This window comes from Xiphophorus hellerii, chromosome 9, assembly GCF_003331165.1.
Source record: "Xiphophorus hellerii strain 12219 chromosome 9, Xiphophorus_hellerii-4.1, whole genome shotgun sequence".
Lineage (NCBI taxonomy): Eukaryota > Metazoa > Chordata > Actinopteri > Cyprinodontiformes > Poeciliidae > Xiphophorus > Xiphophorus hellerii.
Window position 1 is genome coordinate 26022305 of NC_045680.1, and position 27421 is coordinate 26049725.

Here is a 27421-nt window from a genome sequence, read left to right on the forward strand (position 1 = left end):
CACAGTCTCTCCACTTAGAGGGGAAAACTAAGGCAACACAAATGAGTTCCTGGAGTCTGCATTTCCTGCTGGCTGTGCTTTGAAAATGACAGTCCCGCTAATTTCTTCTCCATTCACACATTTCAACTGAAAGCTGTATTTCACAGCCAAGTCAGATACGTCCTTTTCATCAGATCGTGCCTCGTAAACACCGAAGGAAAATGGCTGCTCGTGGTTAAGAGTCTTGCTGCTTCCTCTGTTTACTTTAAAACTGCAACCAAATGCAAATCAGAGAGGCTTGATGAGATTTCAGTGGGAGTGAAAAACTAAAAGGCTAAAGAATGGTCTCTTTTTTTTTCTCCCCTTGCTGTTTAGCACTTCTGATAAGCCTTGAATCTAAGACCTCACACATTTCAGACAAAAAGTCTCCGAATCGTCCTCGCATTCGCTGCTCCCTTGCTCAACTTTCGGCGGCTCATTCCTGGAGCGCTCCTTCCAGAAGGGCAGGAGATGTGCATTACGACTAAGCTACTTAACCACAATGAATTAGGGCCTAACATTTGAAAATTTGATACTGAAATTACTGTCATTATGGTGCATTATGTCTGAGCATAATGATTGCTTTGGCGTTGTGCGAAGACAAAGACGGACTGTGGGGGAAAAGAGTGTATTTAGAGGAAAGTTGACTTGGAGGATAATAATGAAGAGTGAACTTCAAACCTTCATTTTAGCAGCCATCATTTCCTGTCATTGTCCAGCTCATCTTTTGTTAGCCGCCTAAATACTAATGCCTCTGGAAGTGATTTCTCTCAGAATGAGCTCCTATTTTAGCCTCATGTTCTCTGAATAGGGGCTATTCTAAATTATACACCAAACAGGGAAATATATATTAAAGAGTCATTACTAATGTAAAGCAGTTTTTACTTGAATTTAGACAACGAGTAATATTGCTAGTTGGATCCAAACGTCTTGGGTAAATTGCAGCTTTTAGCCACATCTTCCTCGCTGCTTTGCAGTCGGACTTGGACACATAAAAACTTATTTCGGGTCTTTACAGTTGTTTTCGAGCTTGTAAATAGTGTGGAGACCAACGGGGGCTGTTATTAATTCTCCATCAGTTTTGGTTTGGATGCCTGAGAGGCAGTTAAAGGAAAACTTAATTGAATCAGCCTCAGGACCCTCCGGAGAAGGAAGCTAAATGAATTGTGTGTGGGGAGGAATGGCAGGAAAGAGAAAGAGGGCATAGAGGTTAAATAATAAGGGTGGAATGGCTGAGAGTTCCAGTCTTTGCTGGAAAGATTGGCTACGGGCTGGCCCGGCTGCCATGTAAATTAAATCCTGCTTGCGCTTGCAATGTTGTTTTTTTTATTTTTTTTATTTTTGCAACTAGACCCACATGTTTTAGTTGTATTGAACAGATTAGGTTGAATTTCAATTTCTATCCGATACTAGAACTCTTAAGTCTGTAACATGAAACCTGGGAAGTCCATACGGTTTTTCAGGGTTTTATTCATCATGACAGCAGGAGTTTGATACAGGAAATGATTCTGTTCACTGGTTTGGGGTTCTTTATAGAAAAGAAAACTTTTGTAAACTTAAACTCTAAATGTCTTTTATTAAAAACTAGCCCGGAATATTTAGAATTAGATTTAGCTTTTGAAATTAGACAAGTTTGTTGGATGGTAGAGGTGAGCAAACAGCTTATAGTGATAAATTAAACTCTATTACTAATATTAGTGATGGGACTCGATTAAAATATTTAATCAAATTAACTGAAGGGTCTGTGCAGTTAATTGCACTAATTAACTGCAATTAATCGCTCTTTATTGAAAACTGTAAATAAGTAATATTTTCAATTCAAAAACCCTTTTTGATGCTAAATTATTGAAAAATTGAAATATAGCTCTGGAAAACCTGAGGAGACCACTTAAAATGATCAGTTTCTGTGATTTTACTTTTTATAGGTTAATGTTTGAATAAAATGAACATTGATCTTTTATTCTACAGACAACACGTCTCCGAACGTCCGAGCAAAAATTAAGTATGTATTTGCAGAAAATGAGAAATGGTCAAAATAATGGAAAAAGATGGCATGCTTTTAGACCTCAAATAATCATATTTATGTTCATATTTATTTAGAAACAACAATACCAAGGTTTTAACTCAGGAAGAGTTCAGAAATCAATATCTAGTGGAATAACCACAAGGTTTCCAATGTGGTTCAGTGCAGTGAGCTCTGCATTTTTTCTAGAGTTGTATAAGCCCAATAAAGCTATTTGTTGTCTTTAATCTGTTATTTCGGTTATTCAACCCTCAGATTGGAGTAAAGTCATATTCTATCCATTCATCTTTCCAGAATTTCAGGAACTCCTCATCATTCATGAAACGTCTTTAGAAATGTGGACTGTGGACGCCGACAGTGATAAGGACGTCTGTGCTGCTGTTACATGGTTAGCATTGAGATGCTATTTTAGGCTTCAGTATCTTAGCTAACTCCTTCTAGCATAACTTAGCATAACAATACCATTTTCCAGCGTCCAATCAGATCGCCTTTTGAAGCAAAAATGAAATGGCTTTGTCATTGAAAGCTGTTGTTTGGGAATGTAGCTTGTGCAGTAAATTAATGGCTGTACCAGTCATTAATTTGGGAACATGGGAATTCAAAGGTTCCTACTCAAACATGTTAAGCACCACTTTGCTTAGTAACTATATGATAATCCTTCCATCCTCTTCACTTACTCAACATTATCAACAGTTTCCACATGCTAATCTGTATTTTTTATTTTATTTTTTTTACCCCTCCAGGGGGTCTTTTGTGGGCTCTAGTGTCCCTTATATATATATATATACTGTATATATATATTATAAGTATTATATAGTGAAGCTATTGAAACTATTGAACTGAAATGGGGCTGCACAGTGCCATAGTTGGTAGCACTGTTGCCTTGCAGCAAGAAGGTCCTGGGTTCGATTCCCGGCCCGGGGTCTTTATGCACGGAGTTTGCATGTTCTCCCTGTGCATGGTGGGTTCTCTCCAGCTTCCTCCCACAGTCCAAAAACATGTTAGGCTAATTGGTTTCTCTAAATTCTCCCTGGGTGTGAGTGTGTGAGTGCATGGTTGTTTGTCCTGTCTGTCTCTGTGTTGCCCTGCGACAGACTGGCGACCCATCCAGGGTGAACCCCGCCTCTCGCCCGGAACGTTAGCTGGAGATAGACACCAGCACCTCCCGACCCCACTAGGGACAAGGGTGTAAGAAAATGGATGGATTGAAGGTTTTAAAAGCCAGTTTCATATGTTTATTTTTGCTGAATTTTAGTCAAATAATCCTTATTTGATCTCATCCAAAACATATTTAGTTTGACTTTGAATAATTCTTTTCAGACCATTCTCTTGATGTTTCTTTTTTTTGTTTTACTATTTTGATTAATGAATGTAGACGTTAGTTTCTTCTCTTTTTTTCTAATTAATTTAAATTTGATTTATTATTCAACTTTTTCACTCATATTTTGAATATTATTGATTTTTTTGTCAAGATTGCTGCCTCTATTGCTTCAATAAATATTTTGCTCTTTATTATGTATGAATGTGAATTAAATGCTCATTTCTGTGCATTGTACTTCTGTATTCTTACACGGGTTTATGTGAATGAAAAGTGCTCAGAAATAAAGGCTGATTAATTGAGTGACATTTTTTTTTACAGTTTATATTTCTGCCAAAGCCTTACACTCAGTCAAGAAATAGAGACCGAAGGTAAGAGCATGTCAAAGTGAATTTGTATTGATATAGTTGAGTGCTAGCATTTGTGTGAACACCTGTGAGGAAACACACACACACACACACACACAGGAACCTCAAGGCCATGTTCCATTGTCCTGGGAAAGCCATGAGGAGGAATTCCTTTCATGTGTCATCTCATATCACAGCGCCGTCCTGAACGCGGGCTTAGTGACATCCGAGAGGCCTCGACAGAATGTCCTGCTTTTAGTCAAATGAAATGTCTGGCAGCTGCCACATTCATCCGAATCACACGGTAATCTGCTTTCCATATAAAATCAAGGAATTATTAAGAGTTTTTTTCTTCACTTTTTTTTTTTTTTTTAACGGAGGGGGTTTTGCAGATGGAAATGCCAGCGTCTTTAAGAAGACACTTGAGAGACACAGGGCGGAGAAGGTTTGGGTAAGGTGCAAAACCCTGCCGAAGGATTTCCCATTTTATGAATGCGTGGGTGTGTGTGTGTGTGTGTGTGTGTGAGATAAACTATAGGGGTAAAAATATTGCTCTGTTTGTACTGATTCTCCAGTATTCTGATTTTCGCTGGTCATTCGTTTTGTTATGAAGCTCAAATGTGCAGCAAAGATGCTCTATGGATATTAATTAGACTAAGATTAATGTCAATGTCGAATTTATTTATATAGCACAGGTTTATAACTGTACCAAAATGATAATAGAATAACTTGATGAAAAGAGAAAGAAATGTAATACCAGTCTTTTAGTACTCGAGACCGGTCTTGGTCTCGAGAAAATTTTTTGATGGTCTCGGTCTCGACTCGGACTCGACCGCATTTGGTCTCGATCTTGTTTCGTTCTCGGGCGCTGAGGACTCGGGATTTTATTTCAAGACCGCAACTGTGAAAATATCACTAAACGTACAGCATACTGTCCAGTTTATTTGTTAACATGCTTGTTTTCACTGGATGGAAAACGCACTGATTAAAATCTAAGCAATACCGTGACTTACCAATTACGTGTTTCTGTTACTACCCACCTTTCACTCGGACGTGGCGCTCCAACATATGCGCAGTGCTTTTCTTTGAGCAGAAGATGTCTGTCTACAAATCATAAGAAATCCGATGGCGACAGCTAATTCAGCAGCGCTTCGCTTTCACAGACGGTGGGGACTACGTCTAACTTTTTTCGTCACTTAGAAAAGAAGCTCAAAGAAAGGTAAGCTCAGTTGACGTGATGTAAGCAAAGCTAGCTGTGCAGAGACACATAAGCATGTGTGATAAAAAAAAAGTCACTCACTGCGCTGAAAAAAACAGGTATGTCATGGAATCGGCTAAAGAACTTTCCGTTTGCATGTAAAAGCACAAAACGAGATGAATTCAGTCGATCTCAAAACATCAATTTGAGATTGACTCAATTTGATTTATATTTTTTCCCTTTCTCTTTCCTCCATTTGAATTGAGCTTCTTCTTCTTCCTCCATTCTCCACCACTGCCTCCCCTCTTGGACCCCGGTTACATTGGACCAAGGGCCATTAAACTGCCCCGGCCCTCCTTTTCTTTATAATTACACCCTCCCGGACTGACCGAGCACCAGCTAGACCTTCGCTATTTGCTGTAATTAGTCCAGAATGTGAGCTGTCAACATGCAAAAATCGCGCCAGTAGGCCCGCGATGCCGCAGCCGCCCCCACAGCACTCAAACAAACACAAGCACCTAGCCTCGGCCAATGGAATGCATTAACTTTCTGCTCTCTCCCCTCCCGTCCTGATCCCCCCTCCCCTCGGCGACTCATGTCAAACCCAGGTCCCTCAGAACAAAATCTTAATAATTAACTGGCAAATTTTAACATGATTGCTTCTGACACACCTACTCTGGTAATTATTGCTTTGAGGCCATGTGCTAATGAAATTAATGCATTCATTGCCCCAACAAATTAGCATAACTCATACAAATGGCCCACATTCGAGACCCAGTTGCGTGGAGGCAAAACAACATACAAGGGGGGGAAAAAAAAAAAACAAACAGTTTTAATGATAAAAACGACAGCAAATGAAACGGCTGGCACATTGAATTGGAGACCATGAAGAGAACTGCTTGCTCAAAGTCTTAATGAGTAAAGCCTCTTAATGTTAACCAAGGGTGATTGCAGTAATGCATTACAGTGATAGCAGCGCAGCACCAAATGATTATCGCTACCATTAGAGTCATTGCTGTTCTGCGTATACATCTCTCTGTGGACAAATATTAAACGGCCTTGCCACCGCAGACATTAAAATGTTATTATACCGACGCATTAACTTAGTGCGGCAGAGTTCATATCAATATACATAGGAGCTCCCAAACAATCCTTCTCTAAATGGCACAGCCGCCACTTGCAGCACTCACCACTCACGCCACTATTCCCTGTTCATGGCTGTTAGGTCTCTCAGCGGGACGCCTCTCAGACACTTACTGTCTGGTATTAATAATTGATGATGATGCCACAGGTACAATGGGCGAAGACAAGTGCAACAATCAGTGCAAGATGCTGCAAAAAGTGCGAGAAACGTCCCCTCGTAGCTGCTGGTGGAGCGGAGACAGCTGGAGAAGCTTCAAATTGGGTTTGCCTGCAGCCAAACATGGTCAGGGTAACAGAAAGCCAATAAAAATGGCCTTCATTTGAGCCAAACTGCCAGGGATTATTACAGGCAGGTGACTAGTCTGCAGGTAGGCATGACAGTTCGGGGTGTTCGGAACCTTTTTCAGAGAGCCTGAGTTTTCTACAGTAAAGTTAGGCAAGAGAAGGTAAGTTGTACGAATTTGGGAAGTCTTGTGTTTCTACAGTTTGCAATAGGAACGTACAGTGCAAGAGAGAAAACCACTGGAAACTAGTAAGAGATTTTCAAAACTCATCTGGAAATTTTCCGGGAATGCAAGATCCTGAGATCATGAGACGTGCAAACTCTTCGAGCCTCTCTGAGCCAAAGATCAGCCATTGTCAGGAAAACCATGGGGACTTTTGAACAGACACTAGCAAAGTCTGGGCGACTTGGTTCAATTGGGAATGGATCTACCAAACAATCTCACACCTTCATTTGGTTTGGTTTGCTTTCAGGCTCCACGTTGAAACTCAAACCAAAATGTCAATTGATGTACAAGGATGTACAACTGCATTTGCTGCAATAAACTATCGACTTAAGGTCGATGAAAACCAATGTCAAGTCAACTTTTGAGATTTTGTCTTGTAAAAATAAATAAAAACTACCACTACTACCTGTAACATAAAAAAACAAATTATATATACACATAAAAACACAGTAATACACATAGAACTGGTTGTAACACAACAAAATGCTATAGACTAGAAAATCTATGAGTACATCTACAAGGTTGTGACAATAACCTACAGAGATCTGACTGACCAGTGTTTGCTTTTCTACTTAACAACTTGATGTTTCCAATAAAAACAGTTTACATAAGGCAGTGAAACACACCTGCACCTGTTTGAAGATTCATGCTGTCACCCAATGCATAGTGAACGTAAAACGAGACAGCTGACATGTGTACGCGAGAACCCAAACAGAGAAGAACAAAACATTTCGGCCCGTTTGTTCTTTGAACCCGAGTGGAAACAAACAGACGTCCCTGATTAAGATTAAATAACAAGAGTCACAGAATACGGTATGGAGCCAGTATCAATGTGCGAACGACTCCGCGTTTCCCGAACACCTCAAACTCCGGAGAGGTCGCCGGGGAAAGGTTACTGTGGCATCATCCTCCGTCCCATGCATACACACGGGAACAGAAAACCTGCGGCGGCACGGAGAAGCATGCATAAAAACCCCCGACGCCACACTGTGACCTCCGAGACGGTCATGAATACGAGCAACACATCAACAGCAGCCATCCTAATCTGAGATGGTTAGTCATGTGGCCACCTTATCCAGCATGCAACCCCATCTGTGATGACACATGAGCTCTGGCGTTTCACAGGAATAAACTCCCAAACACGACCACGCAACATCCTGATGAGAAATTTCCATCGGGTTGGAGGGGTGGGGAGAGGATGTAACACAAGAAAGCGTGATTAATTTCTTCTCATGGAATGAATACAGATATTGTCATTACACGCCTTGTATCCTTTTCCAAATATTGTAATGTTTCACCCTCCTTTTTTTCTCCCCCTCCTCCGCTGGCAAGAGGAAAAGAGGGACGACACGTGAGCGACACAACTGGCTGCTAGATGGGCTAAATCACGGAGCAAAACAAAGAGCTGATTGCTCATTAGTGTTATGGATCTGCTCGAGTTGAAGCCGTTTTTCAAGATGCAGACACTGTTTAATGGTTTAAACGGCGTTTGCTTAAATTCCCGCCGCTGACATTTTCAGACGGTAACGCCTAAACGATCGAGGCGTCCTCAGCCGTCTCGGGCGCATTTTCCATTTGGAGTCCCCTCCTCGCAACGCACACCTACCTTGGCCTTGCAGATGACACATCGCAGTTCGTCTTCACTCCCACGTCCCTACAGGAAAAAGAAACGAGATTTAGACGTAATTAGAAGCTTCTGAAGCCAAACTCGTCAGCTGGGGTGACATGAAAGAATATTTTGGTAATTGTTAATCAAAGAGTTCCCAATCATTCCTTCTTATTATGACAAATGAGCTAATTATGTTTACTTGGTTATATCTAACCCAAATGTGTGCTATATGGAGTAATGCTAATTTAATTAGACTGTTCAAAGCTTGCACTGTGCGGTGGCCTTGAGGAACAAAGCACAAGAATTGAAAAAAATTTTTAAATAAATAAATAAAAGAACAAAACAACAACAGGGAAAAAAAGGAATCATAATTCAGACAAACGCACAGTTTTGTTATTTAGTTCTGCACCTCGGGGCAGGCGCAGCCGCACAAGTTACACACCGACTCAAACACACGCGGGGAAGTAACGTGTCGACAATCTGCAGCTCCAGACGCTAATGACAACAAAACCATTTGCACAAACACAAATCCGCTGCTGCAACGCGTCACAGGATATTCTGATAGATGTTAATGGCACATAATTACAGGACACTACTATTAGGAGCAGGACTTTTTTTTCCCCTTTTTTTTTAAGAGGATTGTTGCCCCCGGCGCCGCGGCCAGAGTGCTGGGAGTGTCGGGCTAATGAAAGTAAACCAGGTCTGATCGCAAGGATGGCAATTATCAACCGCTGGGAAACAAAGTCGCTCAGAAGGATTGTTTACTCAGCTCCGAAATAGAAAAGAAAAAAACTCGGATGATTAAAAGGCATTAATATGAACGAAACTTTTACTGCAATAGTATCATCTAGCTGTAAATATTCACATATTCTTTGAGCAAATATACTCAGGATGAAATGAAAACATTTCATATTAAGCAGTTATTTAGTTAGACCTGATCATTGGTATCAATCTCCTTATAAACAAAGCAACCAGTTCACATTATTTATTACTTATGCAGTACATTTTTAAGTGGATAAGAGTTTCTGGAAAATTCTAAAAAGTCATGCTAATGCTACAGACGAGGGATGTTCCAATACGACCACTGAAACGGAAATCGAGTCCGATCTCATGGTTTCTTAATCGGAACTCCATCTGAATCGAGTCTTACCTCCCTATCAGGTATCGGATATGAATATGTATTTATTTTAAACCCAACCAGGAATAATAACAGTGAGTTAGTATCTACCGCTGTGTGGTGATACTTTGCAGCAGTTACTGCTGTAAAGCAAAGCGGAACACGGCATCGGCTTGCAGTCGGAGAACTTGTCAACTTAGTGAGGTTGTCGCTGTATTTAGCAACTTTTCAGACGTAATACAATCAAAATAGTCAGGTCAGGCTTTTTAAAGCTCAATATCTGTGATCGGCCTGAAAACTGCAATCAGTACAGTCCTACTGGTGATAGTGGCGGTAGACTCCTTTAAAACTAACTATTATTAATTATTACCTCAATTTGAGCTTCTCAACAGCAAACTCTGCCCATGGGTCTGGTTTCAAACAAGTGGATATGTGAAAAAACATCTCGCATCCAGAGTTAAATATGGTGGAGGACCTGTGATGCTGTGGGCCTGTATGTGCTAAAAAGTACTGGGAGGATTGTAAGATAGCATGGAATCGCATGGAATCATGATTTGTTTTCAAATATAAGTATATTTCATTTAAGAATATGGCCGACAGAAATGAAAATCAACCATGGACATCTCCATCCACAAGTATCCCCCCTTAAATGTCTGTACATGAGTTAAAGGTTAGATTTTTCTAAATGTTTCAAAATATGCTGATGTCTGTAATTATAGAACATTGACCAACATGTATGATGTGTATTGATGACAAAATATAATGTTGATTTCTGGTTTTTCACTTGGCGACTATGTTTTTGTTAATGACTTTGTATTTTTGTAAATCTGTCTTTAACTGCCTTGTTGCTGAACAAATAAACTCGACTGGCTGATGGATGTAATAAATGGTCTTTCCACTTCTCTCTCCCAGCGCCGCCATCAAACATGTCCTCGTCTGCTCATTAAACTCCGCCCATCTCCCTCACTCTTTCCCACCTGCGTCGCTCGCTGGGGCTTCGCTCACTTGAGTCCCCGATTTTCTTTTAGTGTGTTCAGTTTCAGCTGGACGGCGTTGCGGAGTGAAACCAGATGTGTAAAAAAAACCCCGAATGAATCCATCAGGCCCGATGCTCCGCTTTACATCTGTGGCAGTCAGAGGGAGCGGCGTCGGGCCAAACCGGGCCGAGCTCGCTCACGGTCCTCCTGCACCCTTGTGCTTTGAGCTTGCGGGGCTTCTACCCCTCCAGGAATGTGCCCTCCATAATGAGGGTCAGGGGTCAAAGTGCTGCCTCGCCTGCAGGCTGGGATCTCCCAGGCACACTCAGTCACTGACTCTGTCCCTATATTTAAATCCCGCCTCAGGACATGCATTTCAAAGGGCATCTCCTAACTAGTTCCTGGTTACTAATTAGTTTTGCGCCCTGCTATTTATCTTTGGGAACCTGAATGCAGAGAACGGGTTGGGTGGGGGGTTTTAGGGGGGAGCAGGGGGGAGAATGAGGACTAAAAAAAGATGCTCCATGCTGACTGTAATCATCAGCTGCAAACTCAGGCTCCAGCTAACAATTATATTAGTAATCGATTGTTCTGTTGATTATTTTGATGATTATTCGGATTTAAAAAAAAGTTGCACATTCTGCAGATTGTTCATTTAAGCACGTCTGCCTTTTTACTTTTGCTTTTACAAAATATTTTATATACATTACAAAATGCAGTTAAGCAAATGATTCAATCATCTTTTTGAATAAGAAAAGAAACATTATATTGCTTGAAATAAAATAACATTTTATTTATGAATGTAAGGATGAATCTGCAGCTGTCAATACAGTGTAAGGCTGATCTGTTGACCTTTTTTCTTTTTTTTTTTTTAACCAAATGTGAACCAGGTGAAGCTACAACTGCCACTTGAGTCCTCGGTAGAACATATTTACAGACAATAAAATTGTTAACCTTAAATGCAGAATAAACATGTATTTGCACAGCTTTAACTTAAAGGGGCAGTGTTATGTATTTTCTGGCCACATGGTGCTATTTTAAAGCATAATCAAGTAGCTATATTACCTTCAGTTGTTATGAAAATGCTGTTTATATTAAATATGACTTAAAAGAAATTTTGGTAACACTGTATTTGACGGGTTGTAAATAAGACTGTCATGACACTGTCATAAACATGACATAACACCTGTCATGAACATGAATAAGGCTTCATGAATATTTATGACTGTTGTCAAAAAGTGTCATTTGGTAAATCATGACACTTTTAATACAAAGTTGACATTATTCAAAATGTCTTCATAATGACAACTTGACATTAACCAAGAAATCATGATGTGACATAAATTTGTTATAAAAGTATTACTGATTAAACTTTAGCTTTAATAACATAAAGCTACATATTTAAGTGTTACTGAAATTTCACTTTGTAATTTAATTTAACACCTTGAGATTGGCTCTCTGTCTCTTTAAAAACTCCAGCTCTTTCTGAAACTCCGCCTTCAGGAAGTCATCACAACATGGCTCCTCTATTAACCCTTTAACAATGTTTCTACCAGTGTTGCACTGAGAAGTAGCTCCTAGAATGAGCTCAGCAGATCCACCAGGTGTTTGCTAATTGCTGCTGGCTAGTCTGAAGGAGCTGCTCTGTAAGGAATTAGCTCAGAGGAGGAGCTGTGTCTCGAAGGTGGAGCTAGGTCCAACCAGCTGAATGGTTGCCGTGGAGATTAAAGACTTTCTCAAATAAGCATGAAAGGAATCAAGGCAAGACTCCAGGTATGTTTTTGATGAGGGTACAACATAACATGATGTACAGCTCAAAAACGTTGTTTTTACATAACACTGCCCCTTTAATTACTGCTCTGACTGTGTTGTTTTTTCAGCAGTTTCCTATTCAACAATTAACCGATTACTAAATTAGTTGACAATTATTTCAATAATCAATTATTCATGATTAACTCAATTAATTGTTTCAGCCCTACTGCAAACATGATAAAGAATTTATTCCCCTATAAAACATTTAGCATTTTTTTGTTGATGCTAGAAAAACGTAGAAAGCGTCCATGTTTCCGTACGTGCGGCTCGTATCGGCGCTAACGGCCCCAATGCTACAGCTAACCGCTCCCTGGCCGGATTCCCTCTCCCTCGCAAGTCAAATCATTATTGGATTACATTTTCTGCTTTCATAAAATGCGGTTAAGAGGCACTTTGGACATATGTGCATGACCTGCTTTCCAGAGATGGCTATCAGAGCAAAAGTGACAGGTCAATTGCTAATTTCTGTTCCATAAAAGGAAAAGGCCTCCTACCCTGAGCACTCTAAAAGGTCACAAGCTCTCTCTGTCTGTCTGCTCCCGTCTGTCTCTCTCTCTCTCACACACACACACAAGTTAAAGTCGTCCGCTGACACGAGAGCACGCTCTCAGCTGAGTGTGGCGCTGCGTGTGTCTCTGTGTGTGTCTGTGCGCGTGCCGGCTGCATCAGCCTGTGTGTTCGTATGTAATTGTATAGTGGGAAGACACACACTTAATGGAAGTGGCTCTTCACTCTGACAGCTGGGTGGTGCAGATGAAAGGTCTGCTGCGGCGTGTTGTCGGCCACTTGTGGAGTGTCCGGAGCGAGGCAAGGCAAGGCGAGGCGAGGCGCGGCGCGGCGCCGGCACTCACAGGTTCTGCTGGTCAGGGTTCAGAGCCGCAACACGCACACTGAACATCTGCACAAATGGGGTTTTAAATGACTTTTAATGATAAATAGGATTGTTTGCTCTCGGCTTCCAAATGGATTTCAGATGTAATCTTAAAGAGACGATTGAAATTGCATATTTTTATTTTGATGAGGCAAACATGCCCGACTGTTGTTTCAGATCTTTTCAGATTTGCTGGTTTTTTTTCTGCAATAATCAGACTGATTTGCTTTATTATGTAAAAAGAGGTAGAGGTTTTGCATAAATATATATTTTTTAACATTTGAAACGCAATAAAAAATATATATGTATATAGTTTTTAGAGCAAAGCTGGTAAAGAAACCTCCCACAAGACCTGCAGCTGAAACTGGAACTTTGGTGGCTCCAAAGAGAAGTATTGATTAAGGAGCGATATATACTGTATATATATATATACAGTACAGACCAAAAGTTTGGACACACCTTTCTAATTCAATGGGTTTTCTTTATTTTCATGACTATTTATAAGGCAAGAAATCCCACTTATTAACCTGACAGGGCAGGTTGACCTATGAAGTGAAAACCATTTCAGGTGACGAACTCTTGAAGCTCATCAAGAAAATGCAGAGTGTGTGCAAAGCAGTAATCACAGCAAAAGGTTGCTACTTTGAAGAAACTAGAATATAAGGGGTATTTTCAGTTGTTTTACACTTTTTTGTTTAGTGCAAATTTCCACATGTGTTATTCATAGTTTTGATGCCTTCAGTGTGAATCTACAATGTCAATAGTCATGAAAATAAAGGAAACTCATTGAATTAAAAGGTGTGTCCAAACTTTTGGTCTGTACTGTATATATATATCAAACGTTATATACTGTATATATACTGTATATAACTTGTAAGTTTTTAAATGAAAATATGTTTCTTTCCGCTTTACGTCTCATTTGCTCCACTTCGGAGGCCCAGAGACATAACTTCATGAACCCAAAGCTCTTGACACAGTCAAGAGGAAATGATCCACCTTCTGATTCATTTTGACTTGTACTTCTATCTACACCCTGAGTAAAGTTGTTGCTTTTTGTCCTCTACCTTTTAAAGGAAATACAGATCTATTCAGCATGTTTACCGGCTTCTTGCTAATGATAGGCCGCACTTTGGTGCCGACAGAGCCCAACAGGTGCTTCAAAGGCTTTTTACCAAAGACACCTATCTGCTGCTTCTGAAAGGGATTTGATAAGAGGGGCGAAACAAAAGAGTCAAATTGCAGGCTGACAAAACAACCGTGAGCCAAGAGAGTCTAGAAAGCTGCACGGATCCAAGGGGAAGTTTCTTCTTTTGTATAATTGTTTTCTTTTTCACACAAGACATATTGGATGTCAAGACAGGAAATATGCAGGTGTGTCGGAGCAACATTAAACATGGGTGTGCTGCTTTTTAGCTTGGTTTGACCCAGGTTGTTGTTTTCGCTCTCTGTCTCTCGCGAGGCGTTTTTGTAGAATAGTCATGTGACTTTAACTGGGGCGTTTCTAAAAGTGGACAGAGCAACACTACATCGGTTTAAGCGAATCAAAAAACTACAACAGACAACTTTCATGTTGATTCATTGATTGACTGGTTTTCTTTAAATGGGACAGAGCATGTTAAATAAAGTATAATGCTGTCGTAGATCTACTGGATTTAGCAAAATAGTCATTTCCCTCTGTAGTCCCCATGAAATAAGACACAAAATACAAACATTCATACAATTTCATACATTAAAATAAGAAACACAGTAAAAACAAATACAAACTATATATATGGTCAGAAAAAAAACTATTTTAAGAGGCCTATATCAAAAAACTATTGTCTATTTATTGTCAAACAACAATAACTGGATTTAAATGCTAAAAACTGTTAAGAGCTATTAAATTTATATTTTTCATATCAACCCATTCTTTTCTCTGTTTTAAAGGTTTATGTTAACACAGAGGGACAGTTGTAATCATACATAAAGATAAGTCACTTAAGTTTTTACAGTTTGAAACCGATTTCCACTAGACATGGACCAATCAGAGGTATGTATTTACCAATCTATGATTTCTGTAAAGTTCTGACTTTGATGTGGCACTGTCAAATTATTATTTTTTTTCAATTTCCACTGGTCACGGCCACTCATAGCCTGGTAAAAACGCTTCACTTCATCCAGAGGGCCTTGGCTCTCAGCTATTGAGAAATGATTACCGTACTTCCTGGAGGCGGAAGTTCCACTCTGTGGAAGTTTTAAATTTTACCCAATCGCTATGTTTGTCTGTGTTGCATGTAAAGTACCAGTTCAACTCTGCAAAGCTTACTGGAAATTGCTTGTGCCGCAGACAACTATCCTCCACTGAGAAGTACCAAGCCGAACAAGATAGTCAACATTTGTAAGCGTGGCCGACATGGACTGAACAGCTTTGTTCGCTTCCTCTGCTGCCATTGCTAAAACTACAGATAGACTATAATTCTAAAACAGGGCAGAAAATTAATGCCATCGTTCACAACTTCTTCTGGTTGCTGATTGAAATCCATTTCAACGGGAGAAATCCCAGACGGAGCGGTGAAGGACAACAACAGTTGAGTGGAATTGCACTGGCTGGATGCCTCAGCTAACCACCTGATTTCTCACTTCATCTGAAATTTTTAAGTTTGTTTTTGAGGGGTGACCTGCTAGATCAGATTTTAAACAACCCCAGTTTACTTTACAAAGACCATAACATTGGCCATGAAAGCTGCAGGATGAAACTTTTACAAAAAATAGTTTTTTTTTTACATAGTTGTTAAAATTATTATGATGTTGTGACAGCATAAAATATATAATCTGTTTTTAAAAAATGAGAGCTCCTCTGCCTCCTCCAGTGCTCCCAGCGCTAACTGCAGAAATACACCACGCAGTCAGAAACAACCAATCAGAGGCAGGAGGAGGGGCTTAGTGCTGTCAATCACTCTCTTGCTCACCACCTCCCCCTTGTTTTCTGCTATGCTAGAGCTAGTTCACCACAACATAGGCTGCCACAAATGTTAAGGCTAGTTAGCATAGCCATAGGTGAATGTGGATAAACGGTTTTCCTGGAATGGTAACTTGCTTCTACAACATTAGCATATTGAGCAGCATTGATTGACAGCGGTAAGCCCCTCCTCCTGGCTCTGATTGGTTGTTTTTGACTGGGACGGCAACAGACTGAGATCGATCATTTCACACATTATCCGTCTCATATCAAACTGTCATCACACGGTGACAGCTTAAACAAATATGGATTTTTTTCCCTAACACTTACATGCTATAGCTTCAAACACAAAATGCACAGTAGGGCTCATTAACAGTAACAGTTCTGAATAAACTATTGCTAAACCCAGTTTTGTTTGTTGACGTGTTTCTGCACCAAAGAAGTAGCAGATTTCAGTTTGGATGCATTAACAAACACAGTAAATCAGTATTTGACCTGCCAATCACCACAGAGAGGCGATCTGGGAAAATTGCCTCTACCTCTAGCCCTTTTTATTAGTCATGAACAGACTGACGGGTGAGTCACTGATCATACTCCGCCACAACACTCCTCTATCAGAGATGGCAGCAATTTGCGTTATTGCTACTATTCCCGGAAGTTGTCTGAACCAAAAACCAAAGGTAGTTCACCAGTAAAACTTTAAACTTTGCGAATCAGAAGAGCAGAAGACGACGCGTGGGCGTGTCCGGAGTTGAAACAATCACCCAGCAAACTCCGGTAGCCGTGAGTTCAGGGAGGACGGCGGGTGTTAATGAGCTGCTCGGCGGTGGGTGACAGGTGTCGGCTGCATGATAGCCTCCTGAATTTCTGCCAGTCTGTTACGAGGCGCCGCTCAGCGTCTGAGCCTCCGATGCCTTATCATTGTTAGCAACCCTCATTAAAAGTAATTGGGATTGCTATTTGAAACGTAGCTCATTAGGCAGCAATGTTTTGTCTCAATAAGGAATGCTAAGGAGGCAAACACATTTATTCACTGATAGGAGACTGGCACAGATGTCCCACCCCACCCCACACACTCCCACACCACCTTCCACGTTTTGACAAGTGGCTGATGAGGAAAAACAGCCTAAATATCAGCTGAGGGACGTCTGTCTTACCCTCTGGATCCATGCGGACAGACACACGTGATGAGCCAGTAAAGTCTTGCAGTCGCAGAAATTCTTCAGCGGGTCGCTGGTTTTCAGTTCGCCGTCCCTGCATATGAAGCACTCCGACGTCTCTGTAGAAGAAGAAGAACAAGAAGAAGGAGGAAAAGAAAGATGTCAGGCAAGTTCACACTAAATCATAGGCTAATTCTGGATTTGCTTTAAGATCCACGTCAAATAGTCTCCTGTGTGCACAGCTAGCTTTTCCTGTAATAGTATTTAACTCGCGCTGCACATCTCTCCCCTGGGGATTCCACGTTTATTTGGTTCCCATGTGGAAACGTGGTGAAGTGAATATGACATCAAAGGTTGTTGAAGGAAGCTGATTTTTGCTGAGGAGGCAATAAACGGCCTATGTTAGGTAAACCCACGTGCTTTTCATGACAGGGGTTCTGTGCACGGCCTCTGCAGCTTCACATTTACATTTTATATAACAAGAAATGATGAAAGACAAGCGTTGGAAGTGTTTTCACATCTGCCGATGGCGGTCGTGAGTCTGTGGCTTTGACATATTGTTAGTGGCTCTCTAAAGTGTACACACCCTTGTTGAAATTGCAGGTTTTTGTTATTCTGTAAAAATAAATTGTATTTTTTTCACCTCTTAATTTGACACTTTAACTGTTCAACTGAAAAAAACAAAACACCTCTGTTTTTTTTGGGGTGGAGGTGAGAAATGCAAAGCCAAAATGTCATAACATAAGAAGTGTCTGAAACTGCTTTGCTGAAGCATATCTGAATTTATACTTGGCTAAGAAATTATATTAATAATAAATGAGAATATTATTCAAAATTTCGTTTTCTTCAGTGGCTCAGGAGAAGCGCATTATAGAGATTAATTCCAGACAGACTGATGTCAGATTTTTTTCCTACTTAAAATGTGGGGGAAAAAATTATAACAAGTTAAATAATCTGCCAGTGGATTAGTACTTTTTATTTAATATTAAGGACTAAAAACAAGCTTCTATATAGTGAAAAGTTACTTGTAAGCTAGTATGGTCTTATTTCAAAACAGAACAAAAATAGGTTGTGTTTTTGCAAGGTGCTTGTCCTATTCATTAGTCATATTAAAGGAAATAGATCAGTTAGCTTCATTTTACAAAATATTTTATTTTCCTTTGTGAAAGTTAGCTAGCTTTTTATAAAAATTTGAAAATATGAATTCATTTTAGTTCAACTTTCCTATCTTTTAAAATAAAACATTTCATGTACATATTTATGCATTTAGTACATATCATTTTGTGGCACCAAACACATTTTATTTTGTAGCAACAGCAGCATAAGAGGCTCTGTCCTTTGAAAAGGTTACTGACCTCTGGTCTGTCCCATAAAATCCATTGGAGTGTTATGCAATTTCCAGGCAAATAGTGCCATTTTATATTACAATCAAGTAACTATGTTACCTTTAGTTGTTATAAAACTTCTATGTACATCAAATATGAGTTGAAAGAAATTTTTATTTGGAATTTTAACATCTTGAAATTGGGGCTCGGTCTCTTTAAGAAGCTGCTCCTTTGGAAACTCTGCCTTCAGGAAGTCATTACAACATGTCTCCTCTATTTACCCTTTAACAACGTTTTTTCCAGCTTTGCACTGAGAATGTAATGAGCTCAGCAGAGGTCACCCACTAGGTGTTTGCTAGCTGCTGCTGGCTAGTCTGAAGGAGCTGAGTGAGGGAGCCGTGGAGGAGGGTTGCTCTGTGAGGCGGAAGCTCTTGAAACTGCAGCTGAAAGGAGGAGCTCTATCCTTGAAGGAGGAGCTAGGTCCACCCAGACATTTTGCACAGGTGAATGGTTGCCACGGGAGATTAAATGATTTCTCAAACATGCATGAAAGAATCAAGGCAACACTCCAGCTACGTTTTTGATGAGGGAATATTACAACATGTCAATTTTCCATAACACTGCCCCTTTAAAGTGCCCCGACATTTAACGGGACACAACGTGGAAACATTCAGACGGTTTGTACGGAACTGTACATGTGGAGAAAATAAAAAATCTACATACTGACTGTTTTTATGTGCTGTTTATGCTCTACATGTGGCCAGCACCTCTGGTTTAACTACAAACTTTTGCAATTTCTTCTTTGGCGATGATTGTGAAGCAGCAGCTTTGAAGCTAAGTGTTGGACAGTGTAGCTGGAAGGCAGAATATGGTGGTTTCATCCCATAAAAACACTGGGAGGAGGTGGCTCGCTGTCATCGTGATGCTTCGTGGGGGATGGAGGATTGAAGTGCTGCCTCAGAAGCTGCTGTCTCTTCTGGGCGTCTATTAGAACCACGTTGTGCTTCAGGTGAAAATCTAGCACCAGATGAAAAAGGCTCAATCAAAGGCTGGGCTTTTTTTTTTTTTTTTTATGTACCCCGTCTCAATCTGCGTAAGCACATTTTATTACTGACCTGGCACATTTCTCCAAAACTTTAAATGAGTCTGAGACAAGCTGTGAGAAAAAAGAAAAAGGCGGATGAGGGGGGAGGTGGGGGAGTAAAAGTTGTTTTTCTTTTTTTCTTTTTAATCAATTTTTATTTAGTCCTACAAATGGCATTTTGAGTCAATTATGTGGCATCTGGCTTGCGTCTTGCTTTTCCCTCCCCGGTTGACACGAGCCACCTGGCCTCCACGACTTCCCCGCCAGTCGCTTCCAAAAAACCCCGCCGTGTCAAAATTCATACGTTTGCTTCCCTTTCGTGTGCCCGTCTCAGCTCCCGCGTTAGGTTTTTGGTCGGTTTCGAGTCGTTGTCAAAATAACTTTTTGTACGCGCAGGAAGATTTGGCTGGAAAATAATGGAGACGGACCCGCAGAGAGTGACAGTCTTTCTAACAGGGAGAGTCTCTGCGTGTTTCAACAGCCTGAGCTAAAATATTTTCCCGAAGCTCCGCTGTGATGGCAGGTTCTCCAATTATACCCACAAGTCCTTTTTAGCGTTTCACTCTCCTGAATCCGGGCCGCTTTTACGATCATTATGGCGAGCCCCGAGGCACTTGTGCAACTAAATAACACCACTGATGCTGAGAAAGTAACTAGGAAACAACATTACAACAGAGATGTAAACACGCGGCGTGTCAATCGTAGCCGAGCTGACACGCCGCCGTGATCTGTGACTCCCATAATTAACTGTCAGCGGTGTCAGTGTTCGGCAGTGCTTCGCATGAAGGAGTGCGCTCGACTAACTGGCTGAAGTTGCACGATTTAACAGCTAACAAACTTCCTGCGCTGCAGCTGCAGTAGCAGCGGCGGCTCGGGGGCCGCGCCGCTCCCAGTCGGGGTTGTCGCTGATGAGGCAGCGCCGCAGCTTCTGTTTACCACTTTAATGTGAAAAGGTTTGAGAGGCAAGAGACGGAGATAAAGACTCTGCCGTGCTTCGCCCTGGATCAGAGTGCTAAAGTGTTCGTGTCAGAGTCGATTCAGAAAAAAAGAAAAAGTAAATCCGACTAATCGCTATGTTTGACTTTGTAAGCTCGAAATGTAAAAATGCACGTTTAAAAAAAAAAAAAAAAAAAAAATGTTTTGCCACCTCAGTTTTCTGGGGGGTTTTTTATTCGGGAAGGCTTAAACAAAGTCATTTTGTTTCAAACGTAATTTAGAAGTGTGGTTGTGCTGAGGTGGAAGAATAATTCATCGGTGCTACCATAACTAGCGTGGTTTTGTCCAAACGTCCATCTTGGTGGGGTTTTATTTGAAGTGAAATTTTCACCGATTTGTACGACGGCCACTGTAGATGAATTGTTTTTTTCCCCCTTCAAAAAAATAAGAACTTTGGAGAATATTCTCAAAAATGTTCTCCAAAGTCATAAAACTTCCAAGTTTGTTTCTGAAACATTTCGGAGATTAATCTCAAATATTCAGAGTTTTTTCAAGCAAATTTGACTTTTCATCTGATTTCGCAGTTTGTTGTTTGTTTTTTCCAGAAAACTTATGAGATTGATCTAAATATTTCAGTTTTTTGGTTGAAATTTACTATGTTTTTTTCCCCATCTATAAGGTAGAGTGGAAATGCGTTTGCCACTCTACCGAGTTGAGCGCAGTATAAAACTGCGTAACACGCCGCGTAGGTTACAGCCTGTGGGTGAGAGGCTTTTAGGTCAAACAGGTAATGTGGTTAATTGTGCAATATTATACTTTTTAAATTAATCACATATGTTAATGTTGATAATCCATACGCGTTGCATATCTTGTGTTACAGCCAAAAAATGGGATTTTATGTTACTGACCAACACAAACCAGTGTTTAAATGTGAAGTGAAAGAAAAATGATAGGATGAATCTGAAAAGTGTGCCATGCAACAGAGTTGCAGGTCTTGACGGGGTGTGTCACTACTATTTGGATTTATGAAATGAAACATTTTTTTTCACTTAGAACATGTAGAATGTCAGAAATAAAAATAACAGTTACACCTAAAAAACAAAACTTTTATATGGAGTTCCAAAAGGAGTCCAAAGAACCCAAAGCCCAGTAAATCCGGCCCCCAATCGTCTCATCCAAATATGTCCCACATTATAAATATTTACACGTCAAATTTTTACTCCATTTCACAATTTCCACTCTTTCAAAATTATATCTGTACATTTAATCCATAATTTAGACTTTGACTAGGCCATGACTGCTCTTATCTAAACTACCCCATTTCCACTCCAAAGCTGCTGAGGGTCGTTGTCCTGTGATCTAGCAACTTCTAACAGGTTTTCTTCCACTTTTGCCGAGTATTTGGGTCCAACCTACATTCCATCAACTCAGAACAACTTCTCTGTCTTTACTTAAGAAAATCATCCACACAGTATGGTGCTGCCGCTACACTGTTTTACAATAGGGACGTCGTGTTCGGGCCACAAAAAGCCTTTGCCTGGAGGCCAAACATTTTGATTTTACTGTTGACCAGAAGACATTCCTCCACATGTTTGCTGTGTTGCCTTTTATGACTTCTTATGACTTTCTTTCTTGAAAGCCATAGTCATTAATAGTTGTCCTGTCATACCCTCCCACCTGAGCTGTGACTCTCTGCAGGTTCTAAAGAGCAGAAACGATTAGCTTCTTCTCTGATTAATGCCATCTTTGCCTGGCCTGTCAGCTCAGGAGGGAAGGATGTTTCTCTGCAGACGTGCCATACTCTTTCCATTTTCCAATGACGTTTGGAAACTCGTTTTTATAAGCTAACCCCGCGTTAAGCTTCTCCACATTTTCCTCCCTGACCTGTCTGCTGTTCACGGTTCTGTTTGTTCTCCAATGTTCTCTATAAAACCTCTGAGGCCTTCGCAGAACAGCTGGGTTCACGCCGACATCGGATTGCACACAGGTGGAATCTCCAGCTGCGTTTCCATTTACAAACTTTGTCGTTATTTCGCAAATGTAAAAAAAAACAAACAAAAAAACAACCACAACTTCCTAACAGCTGTGTTTCCATTAAATAAGAAACACAATGATAAAAAAATCACATGTGAATAAGTTTGTTCATGTGATAAGTCATTAAAAAACATGACTTATCATGTTTTTAATCATCGTCCATCTACTTCCTGTTGTCTTCTTCCTAGTGCCAACATTTTTTCTCAACCAATGAGGGTCACAGGTCTTTACAACTTCATGGCTTCTAACACTTGAAAAAGGATGAGTTGACTAGACTTCAGGATCTCACTCACTCTTTTTATTTAAACCATTGAACAGGAATCAATTAAGATTTGAAAAACCTATAAAAACGCAAACATTTTAAACATACATCGTAGAGACATTTGGTGATGCCAAACATTTTCCAAATTAGATTTTAACTTGTTATTTTTTTAAGAAATACAAATTTATATGTGCATTAAATATCTTAACACAAGCAATTGCGGTGTTTTCATCAAATAAGAAACAATTAACAATAAGTTTGTTCACGTGACAAGTCATTAAAAAACATCCCGCGCCATCATCTTCCCACTACTTCCTGTCGTCGTCTTGCGCCTGTGGCAATATCCTAGTGCCAAAACCTTTGATGCCAAATTGCGCAGATGTATAATCAACAGAAATGTAGCTTGCGTAGGTGATGTTTCAAGGCAAACGACAGTACTTGTACGGTTATTATGCTGTTATATTGTCAGTTTGTATCTGTAGAACAATTTAAAAACCAAATATCATTTTACTTCCACTTAACAACAATGCTAAATATGTACTTATGCACTAAGGCGACCAGAAATAAGCTTCCTGAATATTCGGGTTTAATTGCACAACATGCTGACCGGAGCGCGCCAGACAGACAGCAGCAGCAATGGAGCAGAGCAGAGTTCATGTCCAACCAGGGACTTCATAGAGCGTTCACGTCAGTTGGAACTGCCACATCAAGACGGTGACTCGTTATACACACTACATAATGTTGGTCAAGCATTTAAAATAAATGTAATTATATCAAACAGATACATCTGTGGTTGTAAATGACAAAAGGGAAGAAAAGTCTAAGTGATGGAAGCATTTTTGCAGGCTACTGTGTGAACGCCATGAATAAAGATGTGTGTCATTTCATCGGACGCGTTTGGAGCAGCGAACAGCACAGCAGAAGTAAACATGTGAAGAAAATGCCAGATTTGGATAATTTAATTGTCCACTGCATTGCTAACGACCTCATTAACAGAAGAATGATGGGAAATCAGCGTGGTCTGGGCGAGGAACCGCCTGTGCAACAGCCATCTGGCTACAAAGGAGTGGGTGGCAGCGGCGTTGCATGGGGTGGGGGGGAGAGACCAGTGAGCTGACACCAGGAACGTCACTGGTTTTTGGCAAAAAATAAAAATAAAAAATTGCCACCTACCGTTTACTTCCTTCATCAGGTAATCTGATAAATAATGTTAGGGCAGTAAACCTGGGATACGCAGGCACCTTTTACGTGATTAAACCCGCAAAACGTTTCAGCTGTCTATCAGTTTTCTAACAGCTCATCTAGCAACCTCATGAAGCAGACATGGTCTACCATCATCATCATCGCAGGGATTTTATCACAGTAATACAGAAGGGCTGGTCCATATTGTCATATCATAAACACTGAAGAAAATGAAAGACAGAAAGAACAGAGGAAAAAAAACCATTTAATTACGTGCTCCATTTTTACCTAAAGGTAAACAAGTAGGAAATATTGCCAGAGAAATCCCCTCAAAATCCAATATGGCTGCCTCATATGTTCAACTTTTAAGAAAGTATCTTTAATGATATTTACCTCAGATCATTCATTCACAGTTTTCTATGGACTCCTTCAGAGACCATTTGGATCTATAACCCAGTAGACAGTAGACCCGTGGTACCAGAGAGAAATAGGAACCAGAACAACCAGCAAAGACTGAAAATAACAGTTAATCCATGAAAGGTTCAGACTGTAGCAGACCTCCTTCCTCTTTAAACAGCCCCAGTCACAACATCACAACAGATTATGGAAACACGTTTTTTTTATCAATCTTGAAATCAACATTTATTATTTACATAGGAAATGGATTCATGAGGTGGTGCGCCACCAAGGACCTTCCTGTGTGAAACACAAGCAAAACCAGCAAATATTAACTACTCATATCCTTCTAACACCACCTGACTTCAGAAATGCCAAACTGTCCCTTTAAGTATTACTCATTTAGAAAGAAAGACAAAAAAAAACAACCAACAACTAAATGTCAGATCCAAATTGTGGCCACAGAGTCTTCAGTTCAGTTCATTGTAACTTAATCCTGTGAGAACTGCAACATTAAATTCTTTTTTAGTCGCATTGTTAAGTGACGGACCAAACCAATTTTAAATACCTGTCCGAAAGACTTTCAACGTTTATCATTTTGGAGTGAGACTGCTTGGTTGTGGCAGTAAACCAACTCCATAGAAGAGAAGAAAAAACAGGAAAAAGAGAAACTAATCTATTGCTAATTTAAACATTAAACTGTGGCATGTAGAATTCTCTTGACATAATGAGGAATTGGCACTTACCCACAACTACACTCCTGCACCATTCTGAAGAAGACAGGGGTTTGTACTCAGTGCCCATGTCTCGCTCTTTGTTTGGAGACAACTTCTTCCACCCTGTTCTGAGGTTTCTCTCTCTCTCACACACACACAAGCCAACACTTCCCTCTACTTCCCGTTTGCACGCCTGCCGCTCTCTGCGGCCACACACACACACACAGATGAGGATTTATGGACTGACTCTTGTGTGAAAACAGAGCTTCTCACCCCTGCATTTCTGCTGGCACTCGCCATCAGCTGACAGACTCTTGTGTTTCTGTTTCTACGGAAGTAGTGAACGCGAGCAGCCAATCGGAGCACAGGGAACGTCAAAACAGGAAGCAGCGCTGAGAGGGATCTCTCTCTTTCTCTTTCTCTTCTCTCTCTCTCTTCTCTCTCTCCGTTTGTCTGGAAACAGATGTCGAGGCCTAATAAACTGATGATTCCAATCTCGCTCAGGTTGCTTGTTTTCCATTCCAGACACACAGCGGAGGGTGTTTTGTTTAGGGTTATGGGGGATAAACTATAACACATTTATAATAAGGAACATAAAGTCAAAGAGGCTGCTTCTGGAAGCAGCGCTCTGCCCGCCTACTGCTGGGAAACGATGAGCCAATTCTGGGATTTCCTTCACATCTTTCAACACCTTCTGCTGTGGAAAGTTCTGTTTGTGGTATACAGAGCCACATCTTGTGGCTCTTTATGCTTCACCATTAGAGGCTTCCCAAGGAACATTCACAACAACTACACATTGTGTCTGACTAATGCAGAAAAAAAAAACCCTCAGTGCTTGTGTGTCACCTCAAGAATGGATGGATGAAGTCAGTTCATTTCAGAAATACTTTATCTATCTGAAAGGGAAATGAAATGTTATCATAACTCGTATCGTCTAAGAATCTTCAAAAGACGCCGTCAGTTCTTGGCTCTTCTAACCCACCTCATCTGTTCTTGCCACTTTTTTTTAAAACTTCTTGTTCTTGATGTGAAGCAGGCAATGACCTTGAAACCCCAGAACTGAATCTCAGACAATGCACATCTCCGTTAGGTTGGTAAATGTTCAGTACAACTAGAAAATGACTGATCAACTATCGACACGTTGCATGTTATCGTTTGCATCTGGAAATTTTGTGCATGTGCCCAAACGCTGGAAGGTCAAAAGATGAATCTTTGATTTACATCCATCTATTAGCTCCACTAATACGTTGGAATTCAACACCAAAAACCTGGAGATATTTCCCAAACAAAGAACAGAACATCCAGTTTGTTGCAGTTTATTTTCAGACTTAATGTTGATTTTGCTATTATTAATAAGTGATCGCCTCTACTGACAATCTGACAGTATCAGAAAGTACCAAAAACACAAAGTCCCAAAGCACATCTACATGCTAAGGTTGTCAAAGTCAAGCTAGCAAAGCTGACCTATTTCTCTCTACCTCACTACTTTTTTTTCTTTCAGTTAAAACTTTCTCCTGACCTTGTTATCTTGTTGTCGTCGTGCTCACAATTTTTCTTTCACACATCACATGCACATTTAAGATTTAGCGAGTCGTGTTGACAATTTGGCAGCTAAAACCAGTGGTAGTCATCGTCAGTGAGCAGTTTTTGTGTGACGTCACATTGCAGCGTGTTACAAAGGGTTGCCAGCGAACACAACATGGCTGTGTGACTTTATTAGATTTGCAAAGTTGAATTTACAACAACAGCTCTCTAACACTGTCTTTTACACAGATAAGTCTGAAGTGTAAATGGTTGGATGTAAAAATGAAAGGTGTTTCTGAAAGTGGGTTACACTTAGTTGTTTTTTTTTGGGTTTTTTTACAAAGAATTAGGCTTAATTTTTGTTTATTTAACAATCCCACTGTGATGTATGTTTGTGTTTGTGCATTTAGGATTAAATCATTTTCTAATTGGGTCACATTCACATTACATCAAACTCAAATAGGGTGCACATTTTTCCCTTCTATATTTAATTTCACATTTATTTGAACTTAATTTTGGCAATTTTCCTGTTCAGTTGACCCTCCTGGAACAGAAACAGAAATTCTGTCTATATTGTTACATTTAATTCAAAAGCGCCGGATTACATTTGTATTCTGATTGTGATTATACTTGGGAATGAATGGAATTGTCCAATTCACTTGGAGAGTATCTAAATATCATTCATTGATTTTTTTAAAATTCACTGTTAAATGTCTTTTGCTGTAAAGTAGTGATAATTATGTTGAATATTTATGTGGTAAGAAATAAAAATACTAAATGAACTTCTGTATATTTAAAAAATGAGAGTTGAGTCCAATCCAAAAAAACTAGTGTTATTATTCTGAACACACACCCATCCAGCTAACACTGTTCTTGGTTAAAAAAAATTAATAAAAAAAATTAAAACAAGACCCCAAAAGAA

The 27421-nt window shown here is 40.1% G+C and overlaps 1 protein-coding gene across 1 annotated transcript in view; it reads right to left on the reverse strand.

The window, feature by feature from the left end:
• Nucleotides 1–25317, reverse strand: part of LOC116726344 (uncharacterized) — a 98246-nt gene extending 72929 nt beyond the window's left edge. The window contains exons 1-3 of the mRNA XM_032573030.1: nt 25006–25317; nt 17038–17159; nt 8163–8210 (exon numbers count right to left, since the gene is read on the reverse strand). Coding sequence (XP_032428921.1) covers nt 8163–8210; nt 17038–17159; nt 25006–25063 — 228 coding nt within the window. The 5' untranslated portion in view covers nt 25064–25317. The remainder of the gene's footprint in view (nt 1–8162; nt 8211–17037; nt 17160–25005) is intronic.
• Nucleotides 25318–27421: the final 2104 nt, after the last annotated feature.